General features: G+C 49.7%; 3 protein-coding genes and 1 non-coding gene across 4 annotated transcripts; 2 read left to right on the forward strand and 2 right to left on the reverse strand.

The window, feature by feature from the left end:
- Window positions 1–11,247: 11,247 nt before the first annotated feature.
- On the forward strand, window positions 11,248–12,420 carry LRP88_14992 (uncharacterized protein; the record flags this gene model as incomplete). Its single annotated transcript, XM_083251325.1, has 1 exon — window positions 11,248–12,420. One exon carries the CDS (start codon window positions 11,248–11,250, stop codon window positions 12,418–12,420), a length of 1,173 nt encoding a protein of 390 aa, XP_083092905.1.
- Window positions 12,421–19,674: 7,254 nt separating this feature from the next.
- LRP88_14994 lies at window positions 19,675–19,748 on the reverse strand. Its single transcript has one exon. It is a non-coding gene; the product is annotated as a tRNA-Val (tRNA).
- A 474-nt stretch (window positions 19,749–20,222) lies between these two features.
- Window positions 20,223–21,038, reverse strand: LRP88_14995 (uncharacterized protein; the record flags this gene model as incomplete). The annotated part of the gene is made up of 2 exons (XM_083251326.1): window positions 20,223–20,230; window positions 20,762–21,038. 2 exons carry the CDS (start codon window positions 21,036–21,038, stop codon window positions 20,223–20,225), a joined length of 285 nt encoding a protein of 94 aa, XP_083092906.1.
- A 1,245-nt stretch (window positions 21,039–22,283) lies between these two features.
- Window positions 22,284–23,450, forward strand: LRP88_14996 (uncharacterized protein; the record flags this gene model as incomplete). Its single annotated transcript, XM_083251327.1, has 1 exon — window positions 22,284–23,450. One exon carries the CDS (start codon window positions 22,284–22,286, stop codon window positions 23,448–23,450), a length of 1,167 nt encoding a protein of 388 aa, XP_083092907.1.
- Window positions 23,451–23,964: the final 514 nt, after the last annotated feature.

Below are 23,964 nucleotides of genomic sequence, written 5' to 3' on the forward strand. Positions count from 1 at the left end.
TCAATGCAGATTGAGGACCATCCCCTCTGTTTAAGGATGGTCTAAAGGTTAGTCTCTATCCCTTCAAATGTGTCAACGCTCCCGCCAGGTCACTGCAAGGATGTCTGCCTAGTTAAAAAACTATTTCTAGGGGGGAATCAGCACTTAGGTTTTCAAGACTACAACCAATTCTTCGGCTCAAATGTAGTTTTAATATGTGATTTACTGTCTAAAGAATACAGAAAAACACTTCTATTGTTTTTTAAAACTATATTGCTGTCGCGGCATGTTGGCAATCGGTTAGGTGTTACACTTCCTGTTATGGAATAGTGCAACTTTTGAGCTGAGCGTTACATTTCCTAATACGGTTGGCGCGCAAACCTAGCGAAGTTTAGCCGCACTGCTCTTTCGCGGGTCTTGATACATGCACCATCGATGGTGCATGTATTAAGACCCGATAGCCACCTTGGACTATTGTTATTGGCTCTTCGGGCTCTCATTTATCCAAACCGAATCATTACCCCAAATGTATAAGAGCTTTTTCTCGCACCTGACCCTTTCGCAACCAACCACACCTTCGACCATGTTCTGGTAATTGATCTCCATTACGCGACAACTTTCCCTTAGAGATAGATCCAGTAGAATGCGAGGAACCAAGCTTTGCTAAACCCATCGCTTCTGATGGCGATGTTATACTCGTTGTCGGAGAACAAAAGACACAGCTAAGAGTTTATTCCCAGTGCCTCCGTTCTGCCTCAAAGGTCTTTAATGTTATATTCGGTCGCAACTAGAGTGAAGGCCAAGGGATATCCAGCTAATCCCCGCGGGACGTTCCACTAGTGGAGGACAATGCCCATGCGATGCGCCTAATTTGTTCTATGATCCACCATCGCAATGCCGATATCCTAGATACCCTGATAGCTAGGGAGGTTCTTCAGATCGCCGTTGAGGCAGACAAATATGATCTCAGTGTTGCGCTTAAATACGCCAGAGCGCAATGGCTAAAGCCCAATGGCGACGAAGACATAACGGATATGGCCTATCTTATGGTTGCGGCTCTCTTATTTTGCGACATAGACGCATTCGTGGCTCGTAGCCTCGACCTTATCATCAATTACAAAGAAACCTACTTAAGGCTTCTAGATGACGGGAACATCAGTCAAATAATACCTTTTAAAACTATCTATAAGAAATACCCCCGAACCAATAAAGAGAAACATAAGCTAACTTCCATAGATATATTAGCAGAGAGAAGAACCCGAATGCGAGCAGAAATAAGCCAAATGTTATTGAAATGGGCAAATACCGGCTATTCATATAGTTAGAGGAAGAACCACGGTGAGGAGTATAAGTTACTATAATTACATTACTCCCCATTAAAGATGATTAAAGTTCCCATACTAGAAATTATTAATAAGATAAAAGCGATATTAACTAAAGACATAAAAAGGACACACCATAGGTTAGGCCGGGGCGGGTACTATCATAAAATACCACCCTATAAAGAAACGCTACTCGGAAGGTTAGAAAGTATAGAGAAGAGGGCTTATATTTACATTGATTGCGTCCGAACTAATACCACTATAGAGTCTTGCGGGTTTCAGCACGAATAAAGGATAGAAAAAAAAAGTAAACAAAGTCAGAACGAACAGGGATGGCATTATTAACGCAGGGAAGGAGAAAATGCGAAATTATACCTCAGCAAAGGATAAATACCACGTGTTGTCCTTCTGCCTCTCAGATATCTGCCTGTTGGCCGAGCGCGCAGCCTGAGTATCATTGAGCGGGTCGCACATCAGAACATGCCATTGGAGTCAACCCCAGGCGTGGCCTATTGAGACTCTCTGGTAGGTCAAGCCTTAAGATTATGCATCGATGCAAGCATCATTATTAAACTGGAATACCTCCCTTTTCCCCTCCTCATCCCACTTCCAGTTATCAATTTCGGCTAACCCGACCCGATAATACTCGCTCTTCTTGAGTCTAGATGGCAAAAGACCTAACGTACTTGATAAGCATGCCGGTCAGACAAGTATGCCGGTAAAAAATTATCATCCTCGACATAGGGATTAAAATAAAACCACTACAAAGCATCTAATCAATGAAAACTAATCACTATACTCTTCTCCAGACATCGCGACAACTATCTGACGGGCTCTTATACTATAACCTGTCTTTCCGCAAGTCCCACAGCACCTTTCCTTCGGTCACGCCGACCTTCCTTCACCACCACTTCTCGACGATTCGGGCACCACCTGCGTATCAACATCCATCTAATCAATTACTTCCCTTCCCTCATCTACAGTCATCTTCCCTCTATTCTACAGGCGGGTTCTTTTTGCTCTACGCCGTTTACTAAGGGCCTCATTTGACTATCGAAGGATCTACATCTCAGACTTCAATAATCCCATCCCATACATTATTGCCTTTATTCCCTCAGAAAATGACTTGAGCGCCTCAAGAATAGATACCAGAGAGCTGCTCTAATGCCTTTTGATTCATCTCTTAAGGTATTCAGACTGAGAGGTAGCCTCAAGGGCGGTCTTTGAAACCCAAGGGTCGGGGAGGCTGGCCTCCTCCTCAACGGGTGTTGGAGTCCGTAGCTACACATCAAGCTTTGATATGATACTTTCCGGGTCTAAAAGAACAAATCCAGCCCCTTTGGAAAAACCCCTTGATGTTGCTTTCTGTCATAGCGGCTTGGTGGGCGGCGTAAAAAGCCGGAAAGAACTCGGTCTTGGAAACGTGGTTTATAGAGCATCTGATCAGATGCGCTTCTACGCCAGCTTCTTACTAAGCTTCATTCTTGTCACTTCTCAGCTGGGGCGCAGCAATTACAATTACTCAAGCTCGAACAGCAGATCGCCGACTTGGATGGAACCATGCGGGCATGGAACGAGAGGCTTTTGGCTCTCGCTTAAGTGTCTCAACTCGTTCCACCAGGTATGATATGTGTTGTTGAAGGACTGCATTGGCTTGAATCACGAGACACGGAGAGTTTACTGCGATGTGGTCAAGTCCCTGCGAAAGGCTGCCTTGAAGGTTCTGTTCACAACCAGTGGAAGGTTCGGTGCTCTCTCAGGGGAGGTGGCTCCAGAAGAGTGTGTGGAAGTGGACGAGGTGCATTAAGCAATATTAGCGTTGTCTCATCTGACCGGCCTGTGTAGCGAATCATACACTCACCTACAGCTAAATGAGAGCCCGGAACGAAGATCTCTGCGGACACGGCTTGTATATGATCAGACCACTCACCAGCAGCTTGGAATACCTTCGGAAGAGGTGCGGTCCCATCGATCTTGCTGTGGTCGAAGGGACGAAGGTGCCGGTGGATGAGCTGAAACTTCCAATACGGCGTGAACTTGATGATTGAGTGCTCAGGGCGTTGAACACCCGGCTGGGGGTACTCCAGTGGCTCTTGATCGTTCTTTCCTTATGTATGCCCATATAAATTAGTATTCCAGGCCATACATATACTTCTGCAACTGAGGTTCCTTCCCATTTTCTCAGACTTGCCGTTCTCTTCATTGGGTGCTTCCAGCTATCAACAACGCCGTTTTTTTTGAGCCACGTGACCCAGACCTTGGTGTATTGAACCCATTTTTCAACAAGGGAAATAGGAAGAAACAGCTGGAATAGGTGCAACGGCGTTGGGGGTAGTGTGTTGATGCGAAAGTTGCGTGTTTCTACGTGGAAAGGCTCGAATTAGGTGCCGCGATCTGTTTCGGCCGGAAAAACAGCTATCCGGGTCGGGTCATTTGGATGGATACGGCGACTGTGATCTTCTTTGATAAAGCTACTGTCATCATAGGCGTTGATAACATGTATCTCTTCTAGAATTGGCGGGGAATTCATTGATAACTTCATAATAATTTGTATGGTGTTTTAGCCGAAATTGCTTCATTGAACTAACTTTCTGTACCCCGCCTGTACTGTCGTCATAACCGAGGTCATGTGGGGCGAGGTACGGGATTGAGGCTTGTGGGCACTGAGGAGATAGGTCCTTCTTTGCTGATAAATCTGGGGTAATCCGACCCCGTTCCTTTGTCGAACAAGGCTCTTTCAACCCCATTTTCAACGCTTGCTACTGTGAAACGCGCTCTGTTTAACACGGGGTAATGATATATCGTGAGCATCATCAGTACAGAATACAGGACAATCGCAATAACCAAATGACATCTACTTATAGATAAAGTCTACGTAATTATAGGTATCTTTCTTGCTGCCCCAATCAACCAACCTTTTCCTTACTCAGTTGGGAAGACCAAGCACGGAAATAGGCCGGAATTTAGCCCTTCTCAAGTAGTCAATTACTGTTTGATGACGTAGGCTCGATGTGAACGCAGCAAGACGCTGTGGCATAAATACCCGCTTTGGCTGTCCTGATACCGAGCGAGTGACAGAATTGCCGTCCAAATTCCACATTCTTGACCACAGCCTTGGCCCAGAGGAAAAATCCAATCTCGTACACGATGGGTAAGGAAATACTAGCGCTTGACACCTTGGACAACCAGCTGCAAACTTTGAACCTCGTCGATCCCGAATGCCTGCCATTTCGCCCCACGGGAGACATCGAACGACGGCATGAGACATTTGATGATGCGCCCCGGTACCTGTTTCGAATATCCACTCCAAAGTCTCAAGGCATAACTAACAGTTCTTGGGCGAAATCCATGGATGCCAGATATGAGGCTGCGAACAGCAGGGTAGACATATTTGCCAGAGTCGACAGGCAGCGAACGGCGGAAATGCTAAACAGGCATCTCCGATGGTGGAAAGGTCCTGACGATAACTTGGTGTCATGGACAAGCTCATTGTTGTTTGCGCTGACGTACATCTTCCACCTTCACGCTAATACAACTCACGGTTTGGGCTTCGACAACATAAATCTTTGCATCATCGACACTTCAAGGTTTCCCGCAGCTGTCTTTCTTCGAGATATGGACCTTATCCGGGCTTTTCGTTTAGCTGACAACGACCTACGAAATTTTGAAGGTTTACGTTCCAAAAGAAGTCGCAGGTTCTCGGGAAGCTACTACTTTGGGGAATACTTGTCGCAAGGCGCCCTAAAAATTGAGGGTAAATGCCAGATCGTCTCGGGCCAGGATATAATTTCCCAAGGCTTATACGATATACTGCCCGAATTCGAGGTATTTGCTGGTTGGGAGCCGGGGCGAAATCCACCTTGGGCAGACCCCGTTATTGAACTCCGTGAGAGGTTTTATCGCAACAAGACAGAACGACAAGGAATCAGCAGCGAGGGGCTACAGGCAGCCCTGAATATTTCGCAACTCTTTGATTCAAATTGGAGACTGCCTATAGCAGCAAGCTTCATTGCACTGGCCGCTCCTCATGTTGCTGATGAGAAGATCTTGCTAGCATTCCGATCACCTCCTTTCACAGGTTCGCACAATCCTGCTAGATAATTCCAATTCTGACGACGGTAGACCAAAACCGTGAGAACTGTTCCCCTTGGAGGACGAAGACGATAGCTTACGATACCCTACCTGAAGTACAAGAGTATAGTGTCATTATGCAGAGCATCCATAGGGATTACTGTCTAAAAAGCTCAAGGGTAAGCCGCTGCTCCTTAAACAGTTCGTGCCCTACATAAACAAATACTAATGCGAACTGCTGTACAGAGTCCCTTGGAAAAGCTGAAAGTTCTCTACGCCAGACCATCATATTTAAGTTGAACGAAAACCTAGACAAAAAAGATTCACCGCCGGCGGAACAAGGTTTTACCTTGGTCGACGTTAGCTATAGGGGCATACTACAGAAACTGCGTACAATTAGCTTTCTGAGCGACTCCCTACACCAAGCTTTGGAACATAGAATGGAAAAGTGAGTGTGGAGTGTGTACGAAGTCAAAGCCTTTAGTTTAATGCAGCGATGTCGAATCAAACAGGAACAACGTGCTCTCTAGAAAACATGTTCCAAATCATAGACCCATGGCTGCATGTTGCCCCTAACTTTGTATCCTGCTGCACAATGTCAGCCCCGTTGCAGCTTCACTCATTTCCAAACGCATTCATAATAGAAGAGTAGGGTATCTTGATGAAAGGAACTATGCGAGCCGAAGCAAGAGTCGAAGTACGGGCTACAGTTGATGGTACGCAAGGCGGAGGAACGAAGCCCAATTCGTCCCCATAGATTATTGTCATTATCAAACTTGGGAAGACGCGCCTTGCTGATGGCTGACGAGAGCTCTGGGCCTCAAGGTCACCTCGCTTGGCTACTGAACTACTTGGGGGGGGGGGTTGGGTTCTAGCTTTTACTTTAGTAGAAGACATCACAGTTACATGATGATGAGTATCGGCCGCTGCAGCCGCATGAGAAGGCAACTTGGCTTAGTATAGGTTAAAGGGATGTCATTGTCCGAAACTATCAAAATAAGCCTTGAGAGTCCAGACTGGGAGAGTTCGAATGAGTTTGATTCAAAGCTCCCTCGCCCTCGCCTAATGAGTGACTATTTGAACTGCGTTTTCTCTCCTTCAAGGGTGATTTCTTCCAAAATGATGTTGAATGAGTGACAAAGGGTCAGTTCTTTGTTCGTGTTTACCGCTTCCATATATCGCACCTCACTAACCAGCTAGGGCTTAGTGCTATGATCTTTGAGTTAGAAACCCGAGGTTGACGGCGACGACATTTGGGGAATGCCCATGTCAATCTTGGGAGGTACGACGTCGAGTCACTCCCAACGCCGCGCTCGATGGGACTCGACACGGGGGTGCCTCTTCGCGGACCAAGTGGGCCAGGTCTCGTAGCTGCCATGGGGTTCCCTCTTGTATGGCCACCATAGTTCCTGTGCGGAACCCAAAAGTGCTCGCCTGGATAGCTTCTCAGTGTAATTACACCCTGGGGCCCCCAGTACAATCCCTCCCCCCCTCTTCTCCGTTCTCGAGACCCTGCCAAAGACCGGTCCATTCGGAAAAAATGTACGCGAGGAGCTACGATCTCAAGATTGCCCTGTCCTCCTGCCCGAGGCGGTTCGAATCATCCAAGAGAACGGCTTCTGGCTGAAACTCGAGGCTGCGATCGCGGTACTAAAGCCCGTGAATGAATTTCAACACGCTTCCGAGGTTGATGGGGCGGGGATCGCACACGTTATAAATCGCTGGCTGCAAATCAAAGGTAAATGGGCTGAGATGAGAGAGGCTGACCAGTTCCCTGATATTCCGTGGGTCGATGTTGACGCCATATTCAAAGCCCGGCTTGATAAGCAAACGTACGACATCCATTGGATCGCCGATGCCCTCCGGCCAGACACAACCAGCCCAAATTCGAAGCTGCCGCCTAGCGTCTTCGCGCGCGTGCAAGAGTATTTGGAGAAACAGCTGAAGAACGACGACGAATGTCGCCGTGCCCTTTCTGAATTCACACACTTCCAAATACGTACAGGCGGCCTAGGGGACTTGTTTAATAAGCGCAGCGCTATGTACGACGATGGTAATGGCGTGGCAGTGCCTCCTACCAACAATTCAGCGGCAATCTCTAGTAGAGTTCGTAGAAAATCCCATACAAAAAGAAATATGGGTCACAAAAGCATAGGGTAGGATTTATAGAAAACCGAGGGGTAAGATTAATTAGGCAAGATAAGTAGTAATATTTATAGAAAAGGCATATATTAAAAGATCATATTTAGGTAGTATTATATAGCGAGTTTTAATTGATTCTAAGTTATATTATGCCGTCGCGCCTGGGTTAAAGTTTAGATTGATTTTTTTGATGTGGTTGAAAGAGAGGAGTGATGGCTAGAATGGTGTTATGTGATTGGGCCGCATAGGCGGACCATGCGTCGAGGTATATCAGATAGGTCAAACCGGCCGTTATATATAAGGCGAGGGTTACGTGAGTTAGGGTTAGGGTTATTAGGGTTACGCGAGTAAGGTAGGGTTATGAGATTAAGTGGCATGATAGCTATAGGTCATAACCCCGGCATGCCGGCAGGGCAGGGTCCTATAACCCGTTAAGAGAAGAGAGCCCGGCTGTAATAAGGGGCAGAAGAGGCAGCCGGGCAGTATGTGAGCAAATCGCGAGTAAACCAGAAAAGAACCCAGGTTTAATAGCTAGTCGAATAGAGGGAAACCGACGTCGAGGCAGATAGAGGCAGAGAAGGTGCTGAAGTGTAGGGTTAAATAGGCATAAAGAGTGCCATTATAGAAGATAGCGGCCAGAGTAATGGGGAGGGCAGGCACAGGCAAGGGCATGGCGGCAGATAGAAGCCAAAGAGATAGTCAGCCAAGGAAAACATATGAGATATAGGGGAAATATACCTAACAGCAGGGGTTATATAGCGGGCAGGGAGTGGCGGTAAAGTTAGAAGGAAGAGGATTAAGAGGTTAAGGCGAGTAAGAAGAGAGGAGAGGGTTCTCGGGTGAAATTATAGCGGGGAATAGATTATTTATAGCTAAAAGAAAATTAAGGGGGGTATTTTATTAAGAGATATTAAGAAAAGTAATAAAATAATATAATTAAGCTAATATTTATATATAAAAGAGAGAGTATATAATAGTTAGGGGGAGGGTATAATTATTATAGTAGAGTATAAGCATTAAAGGCTAAGTATTTATTTATAGTTTAAGTAATTATATAAAAGAGAGAGAATATATAATAAATAGGTTAAGGCCTAAAGTAGGTTATATTATAAAAAGCAAAAATAAAAAGCCCTATCATCTATTAAAACCGTCGGTTGAGCTACCAACAGTTTTTTTATATGGGAGATTTTTTTTTACGCTAGCAGACCATGGGGCAGCCGATAGTTTTTTTCTCGACCAGCCGACGTTTTCTAGAAAAGAGGGTTCCTATAGGGCTAAGGCTCCGCAAAAGAGATATATATAACTTTAAGCTATAAGGATTTTAGAAATAAAGTCCTTTTTCTTATATCTTATTTCTTAATTTTTCTAGAATTATTTAAAGATAAAAAAGAGAAATTTTAATAGGGTGGTCAGTGCAACTAGCGCTACGCTAAAATTTCCCAACCACCGCCACAACTTAGCTATCTAGCCACACTAACCACCTCGCCAGCCATAATTAAGATAATTCCTTAGCTAATAAGCTTTAACCTCTATATTCTTTCTTTCTTTTACCTCTTTATAAAGACTTTAACTCTTCCTAGCTATTTACTTCTAATTTCTATCTCTATTTATATCTTAGTTATCTAAAAGTATTATTTATTTATATCTTAGTTATCTATAAGTCTTATAATTATGGATTATTTTACTTATATCCTGGCTTTTTCCCTTCTAATTTGCAAGACTTGCAAAACCGCAGTTCTTTTTAACCAAATTCAACAACACCTCCGCCAACAGCCTCATCAGCTTTCCCTCCAAGAGATCAAGCCTACCCTAGAGCAAGCTACTAAGCTTGATCTTCTTCAGGGCCAGAAGGACCTTATAAGGCTACCTAAGCCTATTCCTCCAGGCCCTCCTATCTCACAACTTGGAGAGCCTATGCAACAGGGCTTCCGCTGCACCTTTGAGCCTAGCTGCTTCTATGTTGGCTCCCAGCTACGCCGAATTAGAGAGCACTTACGGGTCTTTCACAAGGTCCAGCAGAAGGGTCAAGACGGCCGGCCTTCCAAGGCAGCAGCCTCGCAGCCTTCTATAGCTACTGAAAGCTATTGGCGAGCCGGCGTAGCCTATCAGCAACTCTTCAAGCAAGGGCCTCGCAGTGAATACTTTGAGGTCTTGCTAGAAGGTAATAGCTCTGAAGCTCTCTCTCTTCTAGAAGCCAAGGCTGCCTTTGAGGCCCAAGCCCTAGCTATCAGAAGCAAGGAGGCCGAGGCTATAGAGCAGCTAAATGACTTTACTGCTCCTAACCCTTGGCTTTGAAGGCTAGGATTAGCAAGGCACTTAGCTGACTTTAGTGGGGAAAAGGATTTCCTAAGAGAGCTGCTTTCTCTTGACCTTACCCTAACTAAAGAATCTCTAAAAGAGACCTCTGAGCTAGATTGCTTTTTTATCTTGCAGGCTTTTGAGGAGCTTATTCAAGAAGCTATAGGCCTTATAGCTTCTAATAAGATTCCTCTAAATGCTCTCTTTGAGGTTAACCGGCAAGATGCCTCGCAGCCAGCAAAGAAGCCCTTTAGCTATAGGTATAAGAAGGCTACGCAAGACCGCTATGCCATAGTAGCAAAGCAGCTTCTAGTCTATACCTTCCGCTGCCTTAACCTTGAGCCCGCAGAGAGGCCACCTTTCAAAGCAAGCCAGCAGCAGCTAGCTAGCTATAAGGCTCTATCTGATAACCTTGATGACCTAGAAGAGGCCTGGCTCTCAGCTAAAGGCAACTTCTCTAGCCATAAGGTTATAGGGCTTTATAAGGGGGTAAAAGAAAGGACCTTGGCGCTTTTCATCTCGATCCTAGATCATCAGACTAAGGATAGTAAATTTGATAGCGTCATGGTCTCCTTTCTTACTATGCTTAGTATATCCCCTGATGGCTCTTGGCTAGGCTTTGAGACCTTTACCCCTTTTCTCTCTGCCTTAGTATCTATTTCTAGGCTACTTATCCTGCGGGAAGTAGCTAGAAAAAGAGATAAGGCTATCCAGCAGCATACCGAGCTTGGAAGCTCTCTTCTAGAAGCTCGAGAGGCAAGCCCTGGTTATTTTGAGCTAGTGCAACAGCTCGTAACTAGGTGCATGCTAAATAGCCCGGCTGGGGCTGACACGACCCCTATGCAGTTTATCCTTCGGCTGCGTAGCTATGGCATAGCTGCCAAGGCCAATACGGCCCAGCCCGGCTATATCAGCTGGGAAGGGGAGACTATCCTCTATAGAGGCAACCGGCTTAGCCTCCCTAGCCTGCAGCATATACTGCAAGCTGCCCTAGACGAAGCCCGGCTTCTTCTCTTCCAGGGGCTTCTTATGCAAGAGAGCTATACCTTGGAGGATAGCCAGCCAGCCCTAGTGCCTTCTATCCCTGGGATTCTATCCAGGATAACCCTACTGATAATTCAGTAGGCTATTCCTTTTAGATAGCCTCTATGAGGTAGCTAGGGGAGGCACTAAGAGCTAGCTTTTTTCCTTTCTCTGGGAAGACCCTATTCTCAAGGCCCGCTAGTTTAGAAGCTCTAGTAGCTCTTCTATAACCCCAGAAGCTAGGGCTATGTCTTCTTATAGCCAAAGCATTGAGAAGCTGCTTAAGCTGCTAGCCTTCTTGATCCACTTGAGCAGCGGTCTTCCGGCTAGGTCAAATGAGCTCTTGACTCTTCGGCACCGCAATACCGCCGCAGGGGGCATCCGCAATATCTTCCTAGACCAAGGGCTAGTTATGCTAGTTACTGGTATTCACAAGGGCTTTTCTAGGTCAGAGAGACTCAAGGTTATTCACCGCTTTCTTCCTCAGGAGGTTAGCACCCTTTTAGTCTATTATCTCTGGCTTATCTTGCCCTTCTGGGAAGCTATGCAGGCCAACTTTGACCGTAGCTCTCAGGGCTCTTTTTCCCCCTTTCTCTGGAAGACCTCTGGCCTAGATGGCGATAAGGGTTCTAGCAAGAAGGTAGAGGCCCTAGGGGATAACCCCCAGCTGCAGCAGCTGCAGGCCGAGCTAGGGTTCTATAGCCCTAGAAACTCTCCCTTTGGGGCCCTGAGAGGCAGCCAGGCTGATAGCCCTAGGCTGCATATAGGGCTTGCAGCAGGCTCTTGGAATTCGGCTAGGCTTAGCCGGGTCCTTAAGCGCTGGGGCAAGCTAGCCGGCATCGAGTCTCTTACTATCAGTAGCTGGCGGCATATAGCTATCGCCCTAGGCCGCCGCTATATCCGCGATGCAGCTATTACTAGCCAGGGGCTATATAGCGAAGTCGACCACGGAGATAGCGAAAGCAGCTCTGATGAAGAGGGCCCTGGAGAAAGAGATACTATTCTCCATAGGCAGACCGGCCATGGCAGCATGACTTCCAACCTCGTCTACGGCCGGCAGCTTACAGAAGCCCACTTTGAGACCTATCAGCGCAGGCAAAGCTTCCGGCTTCTTAGTGAAGAGTGGCACTTCTTGCTTGGTTTCCCCTCTGCCCCTGGCTTCTCAAGGGCAACTATCCCCTCGGGCTCAAAGAGAGGCCTAGCCGCCGTTGACCTTGAGCATTTCCAGCAGCTTCAAGCAGCCCGCTGGAAGCAGCTGCGCAAGGTTGACCTTGACCTCGAGCTGCAGAGGCTGCTCGGCCCCAACGCGACCTTCCGGCAGGGCCAGAAGCCGATTCTAGAGGCCATTATGGGTAATAGGAATCCAATCCTAGCCATCATGCCCACTAGCGGCGGCAAGAGCCTTTTATTTCAGTTGCCGGCTGCTAGCTGCCCAGATGGCATAACTATGGTAGTTGTGCCGCTGGTCTCGCTGCTAGGCAACCTCCTAGACCGCTGCCAAGCTATGGATATCCCCGCTGCTCAGTGGCAGGCTGATAGGGCACCGAGGGGGGCTTCCATTATCTTTGTGACGCCCGAGGGTTAGGGTTATGGTTGGGGTTAGTATTAACTATCTAAGCTATTTTGCCCGGAGGGTTTCTTCTAGCTAAAGATATAGCTTATAGACTAAAGAGAGGAGATTTTTCTAAGATATAAAGAGATAAGAAAAAGGAGAAATAAGAGTATAAAAGAGATATAAGAGATATAGCTAAGAAAGAGGGGGATAGCTAAGAAAGAGAGAAATAGCTAAGAAAGAGAGATATAGCTAATATAAAAAGGCAAAGAGATAAAATATAAGAAATAAGAGATAAAGAATAAGAGGTAAGAGATAAGAAATAAGAGATAAAGAAAAAGAGATAAGAGGTAAAGAGTAAAGAGGAGCTTTAAGAAGCCCTAGAAGTATTCCAGATTGACTTAGCTAAGTTGCTAGAGGGATCTCGGGCTATGGAAGCTGCTGAGGTTGCCCTAGTCCTCGTCAAAGCAAGGCTAATAGAGGAGTCTAGCTGGTTAGCTGCGAAGGGGCCGATAAGGTTCTGGAGCTTCTGATAGGCTTTAGCTGTCTCTAGGTCCATAAGGCCACCTGCGGAAAAGATAAGAGGCTGAAAGAAAGCCCCGAGGGACTTGTATTTTCTGCGTTTTTCATCGGCAGCCTCTTTCAAGGTGCTATAAGGGTCATCTTTGGCTAAGAAGTAAAAGAGTTAAAGAATTAAGTTTTTGAGATAAATGATAGTTATATAATTTTAGGGTTATTCTAGAAGGTTATAACCTAACCCAGACCCAATGTATGACCCTAACCCTGACCCAATATGTGACCCTAACCATGACTCTAACCTCTATAGAAAGCTCTAGAATCTCTATAGAAGCCCGAAGGGCTTCTATCTATAGCTGACCCAATGCCTGACCCAATGTGTGACCCTAACCCCTATAGAAAGCTCTAGAATCTCTATAGAAGCCCGAAGGGCTTCTATCTATAGCTGACCCAATGCCTGACCCAATGCCTGACCCTAACCCTGACCCAATGTGTGACCCTAACCCCTATAGAAAGCTCTAGAATCTCTATAGAAGCCCGAAGGGCTTCTATCTATAGCTGACCCAATGCCTGACCCAATGCCTGACCCTAACCTCTAGAACCTCCTAGAATCTCTATAAAAGCCCAGAGGGCTTTTATTTATAACCTAAAGAAACCTTTATAATTATAAAAGAAACCTCTATGACTCTAAGTAAACCTTTATAAGGTTAGGGTGATGGATAGGGTATTAATAATATAAGTAGGGTTCGGGTTGGGAGAGTCGTGAATGTCTTTATTAAATTCGAGTGTTAGCCAGAGAGCATAATAAAAATCCATAAAAAATCAACTATAATAGAATATAAGGTTAAAATATCATATAATAATAAGAAAAAACATAAAGAATTTACTAATATATATTAGCACTATTTTAATTATTATTTATGGCGTATATCCTATTTTCTTTAGTATCTTTCGTAGCTAAATCTATCGCAGACTAAATCGCACCAAAAAATTGCTTACGAAATAACGTTATACCCTTATCGGTGGCTTACAGTAGTAGCCAATGGAAATGCGAATAAACGCGTATAGTATCCTTATCGTTAGGCTTAAGCCAATACGATGAAGAATAAACGCGTACGCTGTGTTCTACTCTACACCTCAACCCGAGAGGAACACAAAGACACGTGCAGCAGTCAGGGTTGGGACTACAGCCGTCTCTTGAATATTAGCACCGTCTGCATCTTAGTCACGGGCGATGGCTTCTATACTTAGTCTCTCCGCCGAGATCACAGAACTAGTGCTTAGGAATCTCCCACCGCGGGACCTTTTTTCTCTCCGGTAAACATACATAGAACTATATGCCAGAGCAGCACACCGATTTACCCGCTATTACTTCTAGACGCGCTATGTCATATTGGAAAGACAAAGCCTAGATACCTAACCGAGAGGCCAGTGGTAGTTTGGGCCAAACTACCATTTCGGGGTCAGGGGCACGGACCAATGGCAATGCAAGGGGGCACGCGGGGGTGGGTCCGGGGCGCGAACAGGGGGGCCAAAGTACCAGTCGCAAACTACCATTTCGTGCTACAGCCAATCAGGATATAAAGGAGAGAGGACTTCAGGGTTGAGGAAAAAGTAAAGAAGAAGAGGGAAATAGAATAATAAAACGCGTCTCTAGATGCCAGATTGATTCTTCGCCGCCTAGAGAACAATAATACAAGCTCGACCTCGTTATATATCCGCCTATGATACATAGGTAGGTAGTAGCGCAGGCAACGACGATCGAGCAGATGCCAGCAGCAGACACTATTCGTTCGAGAGAGATTCAGCGAAAGCAAGCAGCCACTCACTACGAGATGGCCCAAGCGCGTCTAACAGACCTAGTTGACAGCAACAAGCCAGAACATCATCATCATCATCATCATCATCATCAGGAAGACACGGGAGAGTCCGCCAGTCATCATCATCATCATCATGCAGAAGGTACTAAACTAGGAGAAGAGTGGCTTATATATAACGGCGAGCACCAGTCATTAATCTGCGCCTTCCATGGCTATGCGGTCCGCAACCTCGAGGGTCACTTGAGGGACCGTCACCCTGACATCAACCATCGGGACCGTAGCGATCTCGCCCGCCGCCACAAGGGCCTACAGGTACAAGGACCGGCAATAGAGCAGCTCGTCCAGCACGGTGCGTCAAGCCCGACCCGAGCCATCAAGGGCCTCCCTATTCACCGGGGCTTCGCTTGCACCTGGCCGGGGTGCAGGCACCTCACGCCGAGCTGGAAGCGCCTACGGGTTCACTTCAACAACGAGCACAACATAAAAGGAGCCAGGGCGCGGGCGGATCTCTGGACTAGCGTCCGTCTACAGACATTCTTTACGGGACCCAAGAGGGCGATTTATTACTTCTGCGTAGTCGTCTCCACCGGCGGCAGCGATGCTGTCTCGGCAGCAGGAGATCCTCTGACGCCGGTCGGGGTCGGCAGGGGGAGAAGAGCGACGATGGCAGACAGGCAGCAGACGCACCCGGAAGATCAGACGATGATCGCCGACATCACCCAAGGGTGGTCACTGCAGCAGGAGGAGCAGGAGAAGATGCAGAAGGTCATGGAGGAAGGGATCCTGAGGCACGAGACGACGAACTGGCTGAAGAGGACCGGCTGGTCAGCCCACTTCGCCGGGAGGAATCTGGTGGATATCCAAGCCTGCAGCAGGATGCCCGGCTGTGACGACGACGAGCTGCGACGGATGGCCACGGCTCTAGATCGTCTATTCTTCGACCGCTGCATCGGCGGGTTGAAGAGCATGCCCCTGATGACCCGCCTGCTCCTGGCCAGCCCCCACCCTCACGATGCCCACAGCCGACCGTTTGGGCCGCTGCAGGAGAAGACCAGCATGGATCGCTACCTGGTATATGTGAAGCGGTTCCTATGCTATTGCCTCAACGTGCTGTCGCTGGAGGAGGATGCGCTGTTTGCCGAACACGGCTTTCGCTTCACGCCTGCACAGAGGGCCAGCCTCGAGCTGCTCTGGGCGCATCTGCAGGACGAGGAACAGTCGGGCGAGGGGCTGCAGGAAGAGATATTGCAGATTCTGGCGGACTTCTGGATGCAGCGGCTCGACGGGGACCCTTTTGCGAGCCCGCTGTGGCACTTCGTCGGGGTGCTGGGAATCGACGGCGAGACGGGGCAGCTCCGACCTGCCCACCTATTCACCTACGTGCTTGCGGGACTCGTCTTCACGGGGCGGGCGCTGCTGGGAGAGTGGGCTATACCCACCCGGGAGCGGGCCGGGATGACGGACCTCGCGCAACGGTTCGCCCAGGTTCGAGACGCCTGGCTTTGCAAGGCGACATACTCTCCCATGGGCTATACGCTCAGCTTGCTGTTATACGGAAGGAAGATCGCGCAGGAGACTGGTAGCCGGCTGATGGTGTCCTGGAGCAAGGACGGCGAGATGATGTACTTCATGGGCAAGCCGATCCTGATGGAGAAGATTCGTCACATGGTGGCTAGGATGACGAAAGACGCCGAGGACCTGCTGTGGGGTCAGTTGATGTTCAAGGAGGGCGACGACGAGCGTTTCATCCTTCCTCTGGCCGGCATTGAGGATGATCTCACCCATACAAGACGAGGCCGGTCCTTCATCCATACCAACGACCTCGCTGGCAAGGAGGTCGAGATGCTCGAGGACCTCGTCATGGGCTCGCGGAAGACAGAGTTCCTAGATCGAGCGGGCGAGTGGAAGTGGGCGGGCATCAGGAAGTACCTGAAGCTGGTGAAGAAGTTCGAGGAGTTTCTGCTGCTCCTCTCCCACATCACCGGCGGCCAGCCCAGCCGAGGGGAAGAGATCACGGGCCTGCGCCTGGTCAACGGCATCAACAGGGACCGCAGCGTCTTTGTCATCGACGGCGATGTTGTGCTCGTCACCCAGTACCACAAGTCTCTGGCCCACTTCGACTCGCCGAAGGTGATCCCCCGCTTCCTGCCGGAGAGGATCGGGCAGCTGCTCGTGATGTACATGGTCTACATCCGACCGCTGACGGATCGCTGGGAGGCGGACAGATGGGAGCTATATGGCAAGATGGCGCCGCCGAGCGACTTCATCTGGCATAACGAGACGGGGCCGTGGGAGAGCAGTCGTATGTCTGGGGCCATGGGGAAGTGGACCTCCCACTATATCGGCCGCAGGATCACGCTCCAAGACTGGCGCCACATCGCCATCGCCATCAGCAAGAAGCACGCTCGCGACCGGGGGGCCGCTCGGGCAGACTTTGAGGACGGCGACGACGATGACGAGTCGGAGCAGTACGAGGCGCCGGACGATCTGGCTGCCTGTCACACCGGCCAGACAGCCGCCAACTACGGTGTCACGATCGATGTGCTGAAGCGCTTGACGGCCGAGTCTCTGGACATATTCGGGCAGGTGAGCCGTCGTTGGCACAAGTTCCTCGGCTGCGACGCGCAGCAGCAATCGGCCTTGGAGCCGCCGCCGTCAACTTCGTCCTCGAAGCGCAAGGGTGCGGCCGAGTCTGGCGGCGAGGAGAAGAAGTGCCACCCTCCCCGGAAGCGGGCCAAGATCGCCTCGCTCGAGAAGCTAAGGGCAGGTATGACAGCAGCAGTGGGGGACAAGAAGAAGGACGACATGATCCTGCGGGCACTCCGGGCTGTCCTGCGTGATGACGCTGCCCAGTTTCGGTCACCCCAGCAAGAAGAGGCCGTCAGGTTGGCCGCGGCGAAGCAGAGCCCGCTGGTTGCCGTGCTGCCAACGGGCGGCGGGAAGAGCTTGGTCTTTATGGTCCCGGCTATGCTGGCAGGTGCAGGCGTGACCATCGTGGTGGCTCCGTTCGCCGAGTTGAAGAGGCAGCTAGTCACACGCTGCGTCGATGCCGGCCTAGACTGCAAGTCCTGGCCCGAGGCGCGTGAATCTTGGCCCAGGGTTACGCTGGTCTCGGCCGAGGCGGCTGTCACCGATGACTTCCTGCAGTGGGCCGCTGATCTGAGTGTCAGGGGAAGGCTGGACCGAGTGGTCATTGACGAGTGCCATCTGTCATTCACTGCCGCCGAAACCTACCGCGCGAAGCTCCGGTGCCTCGTTCTCCTGCGGAGCTTGGGGTGTCCCTTCGTATTCCTCACTGGGACCCTGCCGCCGCTCCGTCAACGCGACTTCGAAGAAGCCATGCAGCTCCAGGCTCCGCTCTACATACGGGCTTCGAGCCATCGGCTGAACGTGCGGTACTCCGTCCTTCGCGTCCGTAACGGACGGGGCGTCATGGAGGTGAAGAGGCTGGTGGACGCCCGGCTCCCACGTCTAGCACCGGGTGAGAAGGGTGTCATATACTGCACCAGCCACGCGAAGTGTAGAGCGCTTGCCCGGCAGCTTGGTTGCCATTACTATCACGCTCAGCGCGATGATAGCGGTGCGCAGTTCCTTGCCCAGCGCGAGCAGGGCTTCCAGGCATGGGTCAACGGCGAAACACCCTATATCGTGGCTACCGCGGCTCTAGGCACGGGCCTTGATGTTGCAGGCATCGTCCATGTCATCCATCTCGAGGCCCCATTTAGCATCATCGACTACGCCCAGGAGGCGGGGCGGGGCGGGCGAGCTGGGGAGCCCGTCACCGCAGAGATAGTCGTCGAGGAGAAGGACTGGCCGGTTGAGGATCATATCCGCGACAGCTACCTAGACTTGAGCACGCGCGAGGTACGCAGGCTGATCCGGACACAAGGTTGCCGTCGCCGCCTCCTTGGCCAATGCTTGGACGGTGACCTACGGGACTGTGGAGATCTCGATGATGCCGTCCGATGCGATAATTGCCGCCGCGATGAGCTGTTGTGGAAGAGTGAGCTATCCTCGCAGGGTATCATAGCATCACATGCCCGCGGCAGGCGCGATGCCCTGGCTCTAGAACGTTTCGAGGCCGCCTTGGAGGAGATAGAGGAGCTTGGCAAGATGGGCTGCCGCATCTGCTGGATGTTCGATGGCGTCAAGGAGGCCGGGCACCAGTGGGGTACCTGTGGTGCCACAGCAGAGAAGGATCTGTCCTTCTCCAGCTGCATGAACTTTCAGGGTCTGGTCAACTACAAGAAGGATCCACAGGCACGTTTCTTGAGCTGCTTCTACTGTCACGTATCGCAGGAGCTCTGTCGGGACGGTTACGAGACCAAAGGAGCATCATGTCGGTGGAAGCATGCTGTAGTCCCTATGGCGTTGGCCGCCGTGACGGAGGCAGATATATGGTCGCAAGTCCAGGAGGCTGCCGGTCGAGACTTCAAAGGTCGGGATGACTATGCTGACTGGCTGGGCCGTAAGCACAGCAAGTTGGTATGCGGGCGAGAGATGACCAATGCTATGGCTGTCTTTGATCTAGTGCTCAAGTGGAGACAAACTCAGGGGCTTAGTTAATTACTTTTGTTTTACGCATAGTGTGATACGTTTGACTAGTTATATGTAATGATATATGATGTGATATGATAGGTAATGATAGCAAGGGGAAAAAAAAAAGGAGTATGTGAGAGAGAGAGAGAGAGAGAGAGAGAGGGGGGCTCCCATAGTAGGTATATTACCCGCACAATACTTAACGGTAACTATACATACGAATAGGACTAAGTGATAATAGCTAGCTTTAACTATATAATTAGAATGCTTATAGGAGATAGTATAAATAACATAGGAGGAGGTAGAAATAAAAAGAAGTAAAAGAAAGACGAAAAAGAGAAAGAGATGGTGGTTTAGGGTAGGCAAGAGTAATATTATTATAATTAGCAAAAAGGGCTCTTTAAGGCTGGCTAGACGCTTCCGAGACTCGAACCCGGGTCTGTCCCTTAGTCAGAGGGATCGCTCTGACCACTAAGCTGAGGCGCCTTTTCGCTCTCAAAGCTACCAAGGTCGAGATAGGGCTGGCATATGAGGGCATCACGAAGACCACGGCAAGGTGACCGGGTCAACACGGGCATAGTAGGCAGCCATAATGGCAACTACCGAGGGGAGAATGGAATAAAGGGAGGGTAATATAAAAAGAGGTTAGTTATTGTTAGTAAAATAGTATTAGAAATTTAAATAAAAGAAAGAAAAGAAAAAGATGAAAAATCTAAATAATAAAAGAGTAAAAGAGTAAAAGAAAAAAAAAAAAAAAGAAATCTTCTTAGGATAACCCTAGGGTAATTGCAGTCAAAGATCACCCCGAACCGGTCCCGGTTAGGGTTAAAAGTTATGCGTCTTTGGGCTATCCATACCACGAGCCCCTAATATTTTAGAAGCCTACCAGTAAACTTGCCATTTTTGGACGCCCTCCCCACCTAAACCTGGGTTTAGGTGTCCGTGCGCACCCTCCCCTCCTCAAACCTCTAAGCCTCCATCTCTCCTCCACCTTTCTCATTCGTTCTCCCTGACTACCATCTATGCTCCTTTGGCCACTTCTTGACGACATCTAATTCTTGACTAGCAGCCCAGAAGTCTCCCGTCTCCCGTCTCCCGTCTCCCGTCTTCCTTTCTTTTAATTAGTCACCTTCCCCACCCCCTGTACCTTAACACTCCCATTCAATATAATAACCTGAACCCTCATCTCTTCCCACCTGTTGCTTCTTACCCTTTTACAATTCCACATCCCACATCAAATAAAATAAATCACAAACAATAAATCCCAATAATAATAATCATCAATCAATCATCACAAACAATGATCAAAATTGGTCGCCCTCTACCTCCCAAATCCAACCCCGATCCCCGGCCCTCCAAACGGCTGAAAACTACCCCTACCCACCCTTCCCGTGAACCCCGTCTATCCACCTCTCCTCCCTACTTCCCGTCCCCGACGATACCCCATCATCACCACCTAAGCCCGCCAAGTCACCAAAGCCTCCTCCACCTTCCTTCACCGAGGTCGATTCCCTGAGGAAACAGGCGGAGCCCTACCGCCTCGCCGTCGCTGAGCTGCCCATCCATCTCCTCCATTCCGCCTGGTCTCGTGGCAACAACAGGCCCCTCGACCGCAATCACGTCGCCCATCTTTGTCGCTCTTTCCAGAATGGCGGCCTCGCACGTCGAGCCGAGCAGCACTACGTCCAGGTCTCCTGCAGTGCTGCCGCCGTTCAAAAAATGATCGACGCCATCCCAGACGCTGATCAGAGCACTGCCCAAGACCGACGTCAGCATGTGCTATCCTTCAAAAACTGGGCCGACTTCAACGGCGACGAGAAACCTGAGCTCATGGCCGGCCAGCATCGCATCGAGGCTCTGAAAGACTACGTGAAACAGACGGATTCTGATTCGAGCGATTTGTGGTGGATTTGCGAATTTTACGACAAAGGTGTGACCCCTCTTCAATCACCCCCAATCCGCAGATCTTCTCTACCTGATATACTACTTATACATACATAACAAACAATACTCATCCTTATACACAGACACTCTACCAGTCGAACTTGACATCAAGCTTCGTGTCAACCGTCGCGATCTCACCCTGCCCGATACACATGGTCAGATCTGGTTACAGCTCGCCTCCGCCTTTGACCGGGACCCCACTCTATTTTCTGCCGAGAAAAATGTCAACAAGAAGGGTATCGAGAAAAGGATGTTGGATATCCTGTGCCTGACAAGTGAAGCTCGCTTTCCCATCAGCCGTCTCGTCACGCTGTGGAGAAGCGAGCGGTGGAGACCTCGCATTACCCGCTGGTGTCGAACCTCTCTGGGGAGAACCACATTCAACATTTCAAAATGGTATCAGATCGCAGGGTACAGATTGGACGATGTGAGTAACTCACCCTTGACATCCGTGATGGACCTACCATTTATTCATTCACCTCTCCCACCCCAGACAGTCTCGGATCAAGCCTTGCCTAGAATAATATGTGGCTAACTTGGGTGTACCATCGTCCTGCACGAGCAGTATTGGTTCGATACGTTCTATCAGATACTCGAAACTTTAAGGGCACTTCCTGCCTCCGCCTCTGAGTCCATTCAGATTTCAGACTGGACCATGCTCGCCTGCAGTCTCAAAAACGACACCTATGATGCTGCAGATGTATACCAAGTCTTTTATCCCAAGGAGGACAGTAGCAGCGGCGATAGCAACTCCACTCCATCGGTTCCTTCCACTGGCAAACCGAGCACAAAGGCAACACGGCGAACCGGATTTCTGACCTCGCTTGACAAGGAAGCCTATGACAGTCTTTGCCGCCATCTTCAACAGAACCTTACTCTTCGTTTTCCGGATGTGCAGCCTTTATTGCGGATCAAAAAGGAGGAAGGCGAGGTCATGGCACAGGTCATGGACCATGTAGTGCGCTGGGTCAACACCCACCCCGGTGATATCGGGGGTCCCCAAGAAAAAAAAACCCCTACGAGGAGGAGACGGGGCGGGGGCTACAAAAACCACCAGGCGGCTGGTTGATGGGGGAGATGGGGGGCCCGGGCCGCAGGGAGACGAGGGGGGGGGGGGGGGCGGGGGGGGGGGGGCCCGGCCCCCCCCTCCCGTTCACGGACCCTGAAAGGCAGGTCCTCGACTACGTCCGCAGCCATATGACCGAGTTCAGGGATCCCTCGACGAAACACTATCTCGACTTGATGCCAGAAGAACATTATGAGCAATATGCAGAACGCTTCAGCACCGGCGATCTCTGGATGGGCTTATTTCACATCGTCCAACACGCTGTTGGTCCTGCATTTCGTCCGGTGTGGGAGGATTCGATCCCTGAACGCATCGGCGCGGATGACGCGATTCACCAGCCGCAGACTGAGATGCGCCACAGACCACCGGCTTCGGCCATCACACGAGCTATCTGTAGTCAGCTGGGAAATATTCCCGAGGTGAAGGAGAATCCTGCATTGAGAGGCGTGTACGCCTCGAGCGAACTTGGTGCCTATATCGATCATGCTGTCCTCGCATGGGCTTCCGATCGATGCCGCAAAGCAGTGGAAAGCAACGAGTCTGACGAAGGAAATCCTTGGTCAGGCGAAGCACTCCAAGCGATCCAGGCGGCATACCAGGGGTACGAGAGGATCCTGGCAGGAATGACGTCCGCCACTGCAATTTCCGAACACGATGATCAGCAGCAACAGCAGCGGCACTTGCCAGACGAGCGTATCAGCCACGTCCCGAATGAAGTGCTCCGTCAACAACAGGGTGCCGTATCATCGAGCCCCCATCTTCGCAAAGGTTTGTTCCGATCAACACGGCAGACAGGGCACAGCGTGACAGCGGGCGCACAATGGCCATGGAAGAAGACCTATTACCCGAATGCAGCAGCGGCAGCAGCGGCGGCAACAGCGCCAGCCATCAAGACATCCTCAACAGCAGCCACCTTCGTTGCCGCCGTTCGCTGGATTGCCTCCAGCCCAGGAGACGGCACTGAGAAGCCCCCCGCCACCAAGACGGAACACATGCAAGGAATGCCGCGGATCACGGTTATCAGCCACCTCCTCAGAAGTCTTACATTGCAGCTGAAGTCGGCCGTCCGTTGCAGAAACTACCAAAGGGAGATGTTGGGAACGGCTGGATCCACCAATCACCAGCAACCAGGACAACGTTACCGAACGGGCGGCCAAGCCCTAGCCAATCCCAGATGACTAGGGCGAGACGACAACGCCAGCGTCACCAGGAACAAGCCCTTAGCTCGCAGCCACAAAAGAGATCATCCTGGATGGATGGGCCTGTAGCGACGTCCGGAAGTAAGCGTTGATCCTTCCGCAGGGCAGGCGGGGCGGCAGCTGGGAACGACGAGCGAGCCATACCCTATACCAAAAGATATACGATTCAATCCGGCGAACCATCGGCAGTCGCACAGCAATAAATAAACAATAAGCAGCAGTAATTAAAATAATAGTAATGATAATAAAAGCCATAATTTTTGACCAAATGTATTGTTTTTAACCCGTGAGAAGTTATTGATACAGCTAGGCTAGGCCAAAATCGTTCCTATCGCGACCACTTGTACGCTCCTGCTGGAACTGATGGCTAGTCAGACACTGGTAAAGGTTGAAAACACAGGGAAAAAGATGCGGATAGGCCGGAAAGAACTGGACTGGGGGTAGAGTACCCTTGTTGTTTTAAACTGTGATAAGCTTGCAGAGTTTCATAGTG

Source organism: Fusarium phalaenopsidis, assembly GCF_050370095.1.
Source record: "Fusarium phalaenopsidis strain FUZ10S chromosome Unknown contig_32442, whole genome shotgun sequence".
NCBI classification, from domain to species: Eukaryota; Fungi; Ascomycota; class Sordariomycetes; order Hypocreales; family Nectriaceae; genus Fusarium; species Fusarium phalaenopsidis.